General features: G+C 41.9%; 2 protein-coding genes across 2 annotated transcripts in view; both read left to right on the top strand.

Annotated features, from left to right (window-relative positions):
• The first annotated feature begins 576 nt into the window (after positions 1-576).
• LOC109518420 (junctional adhesion molecule C-like) lies at positions 577-7,087 on the top strand. Its single transcript, XM_019874236.1, has 9 exons — positions 577-581; positions 1,574-1,680; positions 1,771-1,884; positions 2,034-2,186; positions 3,199-3,401; positions 4,162-4,261; positions 5,134-5,263; positions 5,338-5,389; positions 6,059-7,087. The coding sequence occupies exons 1-9, from the start codon at positions 577-579 to the stop codon at positions 6,092-6,094; spliced, it is 900 nt and encodes a 299-aa protein (XP_019729795.1). The 3' UTR covers positions 6,095-7,087.
• A 667-nt stretch (positions 7,088-7,754) lies between these two features.
• Positions 7,755-10,327, top strand: part of LOC109518419 (vacuolar protein sorting-associated protein 26B-like) — a 4,938-nt gene continuing 2,365 nt past the window's right edge. Inside the window, exons 1-2 of the mRNA XM_019874235.1 lie at positions 7,755-8,404; positions 9,489-9,647. Coding sequence (XP_019729794.1) covers positions 8,182-8,404; positions 9,489-9,647 — 382 coding nt within the window. The 5' untranslated portion in view covers positions 7,755-8,181. The remainder of the gene's footprint in view (positions 8,405-9,488; positions 9,648-10,327) is intronic.

Below are 10,327 nucleotides of genomic sequence, written 5' to 3'. Positions count from 1 at the left end.
CAATATCTAAATACAGTTGGATGAAGTAGCTGCCGAAGGGGTTGGCTTTCCTGCTAAAGCTGCTGCTCTGCGAGATCAAGCAACCAACCAATCAAATTGCACATTCCATGATAACAGTTCTTCTGTCCACCGTTTCCAAATGACTTGGTTGCTAGATTTACCAACTTTTCCGTTCAAAGTAAAGATTCAATTTCTCCAAAGACGCGCCAAAACTCACGACTTTCAGTGCGAGAGTGTTGCTGTACCGCTGTACATCTTTCTCCCTCTCCCTGCCTCCTCTGTTGAGTGACATAGAGCTGTAGTGAGCACGCCGGCACATTTGGCAGTGCACTCAGACATCTCTGAGGTCAGAAGAGCCGCAGAAACTATGACGACGGCTTCGAGATAGCGACAGGTAACAGGTAGTCTTACTGGGCCGTGTTTCACTCAGTATTTCATACTTGCTCCATTGACTGACGGCAGAACAGAAAATAGGCAAATGAGAAAAACTTAATTCGGAATCCACCTCTATTAAAATACAGTGTAAGTCCACAGATGCAGCTTTTAGCTGGTTGTGGCAGTGCTGTGGGTGCCCGCATGGGGTTCGGCTCTCTACAACACATCAGCAGTTCATAGGTCAATCAGCTGGATTCCATTGTCTTGATTTACGTGATTGAGATGTCAACATCTAAGTGAGAGCTTATACTTGTGTTGTGACGTTCGCGAACGAGTCATTCTTTTGAACGGCCCTTTTGGGGTGAAGGATTAAATGATATTGGTATTTGGTAATATTGAAGCAATTTGGTTACGGTATAAAATACAAGCTATCGTCTTTCATCTATCCATAACACTGTTCCAAAGCTTGACTCGTACTGTAGCAGATGAAAAAGTCCTGGAAAATTATTTCAAGACAGGAGTCGGAACCCTGTTTTAGTTGGAGTGTACAATAATATATCACCATAGATGGCTGTACATGTTAAAATTTTGTCACACCTATTCAATACAATATCAGACACACTGGCCCCCGTTTTTGGTGAGGTAATCATCATACTAACAGCTATTTCTTAAACTTTGCTCCTCTCCTGAGGCTGAATACAGTGAACACGTTTTGATATAGCTCCTCGATTGTGCCTGTGAGCGCGTCTGTGTCCATACCTAATAAATTGAAAAAAGAATGCAGCAGTAAAGCTCCAAGTCAGCACTCTAACCTCTAGCTTGCTTCTGGAGAAAAGCCAGAACAATAAAAGGCCGTCACCACCGGGATATTTATGGCCCGGTCCCGTATCGTCATGTTTTTATGAGCGGCAATTGAACATTCGGCGCTTCCCCTTTCGTGACCCACCGCCAGCCGTATTATTATCCAATTAACCAGCATAAAGGGACGCCAACGACGTGTTGGAGGTGATGCGGTGTGTACCCCTCACTCGGTTTTGGGGTTAATCTTCTTGGATAGAAATAGGAAGCGTTTAATACTTCTCGCTGCAGAGAGCTTGTGCGTGTGTGTGCGGGTGTTTATCATGATAATCCGCTGTTTATAAGGCGAGTTGCCCAGCTGCTAATGTCTGCTAATGAAAACTCCATCAGGGTGACTCAGCATTAAGTGTTTTTTCTTCATCTGTCTTTCCACAGGCCACATCCCATCATCGCTCGCAGTAATCCTCCGAACCACAGACAAAATCGTGTGGGCAAATGAGTTTGAGCGTAAGTTGCCACAATCTATTTTCGCAAAAGTAGCTTTTCTTTCCCTTCCCGATTTGCATTGCGCTTTTTCTACTCCCTTCCTATTCGCAGCCGTCGAGCTGACCTGCTTAATAGAGTCCATCTCCACCAACAACCCGAGGATTGAGTGGAAGAAGATTAGAAATGGCATTCCAAGCTATGTTTACTTCCAAAGGAAGATAGCAGGTAAATTGACAGGGCAAGCTGAGGGGAATGAATGGCGCTCTGAGAGAACTCTGCTTTGAATTCCGTTTGCATCCTGAGCCGAGTCCTGCTGTGTGTTTCAATCAGCCATTGTAAAGTGTTTTTTTTTTCTCTCTGTCTTCCCTCAAAAGGCGACTTGGAGAACAGGGCACAGCTCAGAGAGCCGGCCAACATTCTGATCTTCAACACCACTCGCTCAGATACGGCCGAGTACCGCTGCGAGGTGGCCGCCATCGACGATCAAAGGGACTTTGATGAGATTCTTATTAGTCTTGCAGTGAGAGGTGTGTGAAATTAAACAACCAAGAAGCAAGCCTATGCCCCAAATATGACTTGTGAGCCAGTTGTTCGGAAATTTGAGGAATTGTGACATCACAATAGGGCAAATATACGCAAACAATACTTCCCCTACACCAGGGGTGTCAAACCCATTTTCATCGCGGGCCACATTTTAGTTACCGTTTTCATTGAAGGGCCATTATGACTGAGATCATATAAAAAAGTCAAGAATAACAAATGTATCCAAATATTGTTTAAGTTACTTTATATATGTCTCTTATTTATCACATATGAGAATTTGAAATTTTGCTCCATATTTTAGCAAGCGTCATGGAAGTTGCCATGTTTGATTTGCTTTCGCGGGCCGCATAAAATGAGGGGGCGGACCAGATCTGGCCCCCGGGCCTTGACTTTGACACCTATGCCCTTCTCGGAGTTATGCCACAAAGACCAGAAAAATTTCTCAGGAAATGACAGAAATAGAATGATTCTTTTCTAGGATGAGACTGTCCAGTTTTAAATCAGACGTCAACATTTATGGCTGCTGCACAAGGGTGAAATCAAGAAAAACGAAACTTAAAACAATCCAGCTTTGTTAATGTATGACAGAGGGGAAGATGAGTCGATTCCTTTTATTGTGTTTTATAATCTTCAAAACTGCTCAACAGCTGACTGCCCATAAGCAGTCTTGCTATGCTCTCTGTACAACAATTTAGGACATCCACTCAATTTATCCTCCTCACCTACTGTTTCTCCTGTCATAACTTACTGTACTTTTTGGACGTACAATTTAAAAAAAATAAAAGAAAGAAAAAAAACTACACCTTTAGGGCTACATCTGCTCGCCGCTAGCACAATCCCAAAAAGTTTTTGCCATTGTTTCAGTTTAGGTCAGTCACTTGCTTTCTGCCACCTGAAGTACCCCCGCGTCTATTGGTTCTAAACTTGTTAAGAAAAAGGTCTACAGCAGTCCGTCTTCAAGACAAATCAATAGGGAACATGTTATGTTGTGCACAGTGAAACCCGTGGTGCCCCGGTGCAGCGTGCCTGAGGCGGTCACGGTGGGCACGTCGACCGAGCTCCGGTGTCTCGAGAATGAGGGCTTCCCGGCACCCGTCTACAGCTGGTTCCAAAACAACGAGGAGCTTCCCCAAGACCCCAAGAACACCCCCAAGTTTATCAATGCCACGTACACCATTAACGCCGACACCGGAAGCCTGGTATGACATCAGTAGGTGAATGAAGAGACAGTGTCGAGCAATTTGAGTATGTAGCTTGAAAGTAGAAAAGTGCTACACAAAAGGAAAGCCCATTTGTGATTTACAAGTTATAGGCCACATTAAAGTGGATGTTTTCTTATTAATTGTATAATTTGGTTGGAACGAAAGTCGAGTTGAATTGAGTTTGAAATGCAACGCCATAATTTTTTTTTTTTTTTAATCAACAAAAAAATTTTAAATCAATCATAATCTCAGTCTGTTGTTTATTTACCTTTTTAAGGCATAAATAAACTGGTGTTGGGATTGATGAAAAAACATTTAATTATCACTGATATTTGTTATGACTGAGCAAGATTGTATAACTTCACTGATAACTTGCTTGAGCCAAGTAAGGACTTGACTCGACTTTTCGAAATTTGGGGCCCACTCGGCTTGCTTGATTTTCTTTTCCCCACGGTAAAGCGGGACATGCTTGAGTCTTGAAGGTTACAACTTGAGAATACCTTGTGACTTGCACATACTGTATGTGACTTACTCCCACCTTAGCCTAACAGGAAGAGAATTTACCTTTCCCTAAATCTCTCATGTCCAAATACTTTTGTCCATTCAGCATATTCGGACGAAACCCCCCCCCAAAAAAAACACTTCTAAGACCTTGTCTGTATTTGTTTGTCGTCAGATGTAAAGGCCAAATGCAAGAGATATTTTACATTTTGCCGACTGTGCACTGTCACAAGACTGACTTGACAATTCCCCTCAGAAATTCCGCAGGGTGAGGAAGGAGGACGCGGGGGAGTACTACTGCCAGGCTAAGAATGACGCCGGCCACGCCCAGTGTCCCTCTCAGTGGATGGAAGTCTGTGAGTGACATATGATTGCGTGTGCACTTTTGACAACAGTGAGGAAAATGTTTGCCTTTGAGTACGTGAACGGTATAGAATGTGACATTGTGATGAAGATTTCATTGCTAAATTGGAAAACACAGTTCACCAGTAAGTAGAGCAGTGACAGTTGTAACTGAGATCACATCCACATGTACCAGAATGTATGCAATAATTCTAAGGGATATTTGTGGTTTTCTGCTGTATTTCTCGTGGCAATTTGTCTCACACATGATGACAAAAGGATTTGCCAACTATCCTCACCGGACACTGAAGTAGGTTCACATGCGCCTTTTGTTGCAAGGTCTCTTTTGATTTTTATCAAGTCTTCCATGGGCCATTCAAAACATATCACCTGACGAACAAATGGTTATTAATTATTACACAGTGCTGAACATATTTATTAATCCCAGAACAGACGTGAAGTTTATGCCACAGTATTCATATTTGCATTATTGTAATGCTAAAATACGTTAAACTTTTAGCATATACCGTAACATAAGACTTTTGTTTTTTTCATGACCTGAACTGACCTGGTTTATGATAACCTCCATCAGGATCCTCAAGGATTTTTTTTTAAAGATTATTTCAATTAGGAGATCGCAACTGATGAGACAGCATGATTATTGCACAGGTGTGCCTTAGGTTGTCCACAACAATATGTCAACTCTGTCACAAGAGCTCCACAAAACTGCAACCATAATAATAAACATCCAAAATGGATGTGACAGTGTCACTCATCAATGAGTGCATTAAACATTATTTTGTGAGACTGTGCTGCTGTACCTAATTAATTATTTGTATATTTGGGACATGTGATAAGGCAAGAATGTATTTACCTTTTTCTATAGATGATGTGGACATCCTCGACATCGTCCTCAAGTCTGTCGGCGGCGTGATAGCGGTCATCTGTGTGATCGGCTGCATTTGGCATTGCGTTTCACGCGCCTTCTCCTCCAAAAAAGGCCAAAATGAAAACGAGTGAGTATCAAATAGCAATCCATTTACTCCCGCATTGACAAAATATGCATTCATTATGTCGTCTTCTACTACAGATTCAGTTGGCCGACGCAGAACAATGCTGTCGACTATGGCGATGCAGATGAGGTACAAAATTTAGCATATACTAGAGTTCGAGGCGGGATGATATGTAAAATGTACTTTTTAATTACTTGCAGACAAGTATATAGAGCACTGTGCTTGACCACTTACCAATAAATCTGCTTTTTCTCCAAAACTAGTCTGTGAGTGAGCTGTTCAGAATTCTGAAGGATTGTAACGTGAACCACTAGCACAGGTTAGCGTTAGCTTCTGATACACATACTCAGATGTTCCTCTGAGTTATCCACAAGGGAAAAGGGGTGATGAGGGAGGACTGGTACTTGGCGTTGTGTCTCTGCTGCATGCGCCAAATACTCAATTCAGACCTCGGTGATGAAGTGCTGCCTTTATGAGTGAAAATAATTTATGGGCACTAGCTGTTTGCTTTGTCACAACCTCCTATTTCTGCTCACTGTCCTCACGTTACCAAAGTTGAACCCTGCGCTGGCTCGCATAAGAGGAAGGTAGGGCGACCTGTGGGTCATTTTATATAAGAGAGGACCACTCCCTCATAACAGGGTGATTTCGGACAGGGTTTTAAATAGATTGTGAACATTCTTGATCCTTTTCAGTATTTTGACAAATTAAATTAGCTGGGAACTGTTTGAAATTGTGGGCAAGAAATCCATAATATATCTCATGTAAGGCTATAGGTTGTTCTTTCCCCCCCTACAGGGACACTTCCGCCATAAGTCATCTTTCATCATTTGAACCCAGGGAGGATTAACAACGATGGCTCTGGTGGTTACGTTCGAAGTGTAACATGGCACACTCTATTCTCTGATGCACATCAAAATCAAACCAACTTGCCAAAGTAATGTTCAGTATGGTTTTATGGCACTAGCTCATGTTTTTATAGCGTTGACAAATTTTATAACACTAATCCTTTCATTGTCCCCCTCTCACTTGTAGAGTTTATTTTTTTATTTGCCGCATATTTCTACTAGACAGTAAAGTCATTCATTCACTTCCAAGCTGTGACATTTAGCTAAATGATGGCAAGGGATGTGTTGGAGCAACATTCCATCACAAGTTTTGGAACAAATTGTCTTTTGTAACTTTTTTTTTTTAATACATTGAACTTGTTTTGCACAAGACCTGTGTCATGTGAGCAACATTGTGTTATTTCTATTCTTCTTCTTCCAAGTGGCCAAGAGTTGAAAGGTATTTGTGCATACCGTAGTTGTACAGGCAATAAATAAGCAGACTGAAAACTGAGGATATCAGATAGCATGAGGCACAATTTATCTGCCTTGAGCATAGAGTAGTTACAATTGATAACATTACATGTCCAAGTTACCCAATGGATTTGAATACTATCTATCCCACTTTGCTGCAAATTCAGTATTTACTATTAAAAGGTGGCAATGTATGACATTTAGAGTGCTGTTAGTGTATAAGTGACCTTCTGTGTGTTACTACTTTTTTGGGTTGTAGATATTGGACATATTGTCCAGTTTTGCATCAGTATTGTATGCATAAATGCGCAAATGTTTTTTTTCTTCCCCCAGTACCTTATTGTACATAAGGCAATATGCTGTTCAAAATGGTAATTTTACAGTACAATAGTTACTGTCCAGTGCTGTTTCAAACTTTTTTTGTGTTCATGATTTGTGTAAAAACTCAGGAACTGTTGTAAAATGCCCACTGTTCATGGTTGATTTTTGTTATGAATAAAATACATTTGAAATGTTCACCCCTGAAGGCTTGTGTGTGTCCTTTCAGCTGCAAGTTTCATGTGATTGAGAAAAATGAGAATATAAATAACGTGACCAGGGAACTTGTCTTTTGTGTTTTATAGTTTAGTACTTTATTTTATGCCTAACGTTTTCATTTCTAATTTAATAATCCTGGATATAATCCCGAGAGGGCAAATTCAAATTTTAAATCAGTTATCCAGCACAACTACGACCCACATGAAAATAAATGTTTTGGAAAATGAGTGGATATTCTTATTTCCTTCAGACAAAATAATAATTTAGTCGGCTGGTGGAACCTGTTTTTATATACAAACGGTAAACCGTGGACCTCCTGTAAACGGGTTGAACCTTTACATCAGGGGTGTCAAACTCCGGTCCTGGAGGGCCGGTGTCCTGCATGTTTTCCAAGTCTCCCTGTTGCAACACACCTGATTCAAATGAACATGTTCAATGTCAGGCTTGCGCAGAGCTTGCTGATGATCTGATCATTTGAATCAGGTGTGTTGCAACAGGGAGACTTGGAAAACATGCAGGACAGCGGCCCTCCAGGACCGGAATTTGACACCCCTGCTTTACATGTTTTGAACAAAAAAAAAAAATGTCCCTCTTATTGTGTAGCCAAATTTCCGGTCAGCGAACAACATTGCATTTGATGCTCTTATTGTGTAGCCGCGCTTACCCGGAAATAGTTGTGTCGACCCAGATGTCTTACATCCTGACTATTTGATAACAAACGCGACATTATCTTCTTCGAACAAAACAACCATGTAAAATAGTACAATACTCACGTCGCAAGCGTGCTTTGCGTGACTACGCAGAAACTAAGCGTCTATTTGGGGAGAAATTGAGGAAAGAAAACAATAAGTACGTCTTTTTCCTTCTTGCTTTTTTTTTAATCGATGGACATTTTGTTTTCTTTTGCGCCGCACGCACCGTTATCGTTTTCCACTCCATCGCTACAGCAATTGGGCATGGACACTTAACGTGTTTGCATTACAAATACGTCTATCTAAAGAGCGTGCCTCGGGCGGGGGGAATTGTAACCTTCGGGCCTTGTGCTGTACCAGTATACGTTGTTAAAAAAAAAAGCTCACAACAATGAGCTTCTTCAGTTTCGGACAAAGTGCGGAGATCGACGTGGTGCTCAACGACGCCGAGACGAGGAAGAAAGCAGAGCACAAGACGGAGGATGGCAAGAAGGACAAGTATTTCCTCTTCTACGACGGAGAGACCGTCAGCGGCAGAGTCAACGTCACACTCAAGAGCCCCGGAAAGAGGCTGGAGCACCAGGGCATCAAGATTGAATTTGTCGGACAGATTGGTAAAGAAATAATCCATTCTGCCATTCAATCTCATGTATCGGTTGTGTAGCCACCCTGGAGCTGCTGTATCCTACATCACTCCATCAGTCTATCTATCCAGCACATATAGAAAGAGAAAAGTTAAGAAAATCGTGTGTGGCACATCCGGTAAGATGCCCAACTTCTACCCTATCCTACTACTTGGTTAGGTGAACAGTGATCCCTTGCTATTTTTTTTAGCAAACCTTGCCGTAAACAGCAAAAACCTGTGAATAATTGATGTTCCCAAAAGGGGGTTGTAACTGCATAGATGCCACAAGATGGCGGCATAGCGGTTAAAGCAGAGGATCATAAAGCATCAACATCATGTTTCTAGCATGTACACCATCATGAACTCATGTTCCATACAGTTTTCAAGTTACTCAAAACAAATCACATTAACAGGTCCATCAATAGTCTTCGCTTGCGTACTAGATAAATAACACGTTTGCACAAACTGACATGAGATCACACATGTGCATGAGCACTTTTCAAAAATGAATTGAGAAACTGAACTCAGCTTTTCACCTTTGTGCACAGTAATTAATGGAAGTACAGGCAAATCAATGAAATCTAACGACAATACCAAGATTCCACCAGATAGCGGCAAAGAAAACTTTTTATTGCTTTGGCCTGAACATACAAACTGCTCATCGATGAGATTTTCAGCAAATAACCAGGAATGTGAGAAGAAAAGAAACTCGATTGGCGTATTTGTGGATATGCGGGTGTTCACTGTACATCACAAATACGTGTCTCCTCCGAGTACGGCCCACCCTGCACGCTGTTCTACCCACGACTGTATATCTCTACCTACTATTTCACCCAGCCAAAAATGGCCACCACAAACCGAAATAGATTACTTTTTGTATCTTTTCGAGCATGTGCTCTTCAGCCTTTTTTGTGAGTCAGCTCATGATGTGCCGACCGATGAAACTGGCTTTGCGGGCTGAATTTTCTCATTTCTAGATTGAAAAAAATATAGCTGTTTGTTCAGCCCAAGAATGCGTTCATCGAAAACAAGCATTTCAAGAGGAATACAAAGGGATCACTTTGTGTTTTCAGAGCTGTATTACGACAGAGGGAACCACCACGAGTTTGTGTCCCTGGTAAAAGACTTGGCGAGGCCCGGTGAGATGACCCAGTCGCAGACGTTTGACTTTGAGTTCACTCATGTGGAAAAGCCGTACGAGTCCTACACGGGCCAGAATGTCAAACTCAGGTAAAGCGCCACACACCCTAGCGCCCCGACTGTATTTTGCACATATTTTGTCTATATTTAATGGTATTTTTGTCATATAGTACATCTAAGATAAGAAAACCTTTATTAGTCTCGCAATGGAGAAATTCCCAATTCACAGCAGCAAAGTTATGAAAGGAAGAAGTAGAACAACAAAATATAGGATCTGCTGGAAAGGCAGCCACTCTCGCGGCGCCATCTTGAAATCAAAATAACAAAATAACACAACACATAAGACACAGACAGTCGTGCAATCTTAATCACATTTCCTGCATACACTTTGTTGTTTGAAGCAGTTATAGATGAAAGAGGAGAGGATCAAAGTGTCTTTTCACGAGTGGATCAGACACGTCATGCTGAAAATGTGCACACGTCTGCTACAAGCTAAGTTTTGAAAGCAAACATGAAGCTGTAGTGTCCATTGACGAAAAGAGATTGGCTCACATCTCCTGTCCCACATAATCCGCTTCAACTCCAAGCTGCGACTCCCAGTTCCACATCCGCATCGGCGCTCTGCGCTGACGCTCCTTTCTTCTCATCGTCGGCTCCTCAAGCCTTGCATCCATCCAGCCGCACACTGTCATCAGCACTGATCTTTCCGCTGAACAAAGTGGGGCTGTGTAAAATGCTGCCCATGACAGGTGCAAAAAAAACGCACAAGAGC

Source organism: Hippocampus comes, unplaced genomic scaffold (assembly GCF_001891065.2).
Source record: "Hippocampus comes isolate QL1 unplaced genomic scaffold, H_comes_QL1_v1.1 scaffold125, whole genome shotgun sequence".
Classification (NCBI taxonomy): Eukaryota; Metazoa; Chordata; class Actinopteri; order Syngnathiformes; family Syngnathidae; genus Hippocampus; species Hippocampus comes.
The sequence above is the reverse complement of the archived record's forward strand: the minus strand, read 5'-3'. Positions and strand labels throughout refer to the sequence as shown.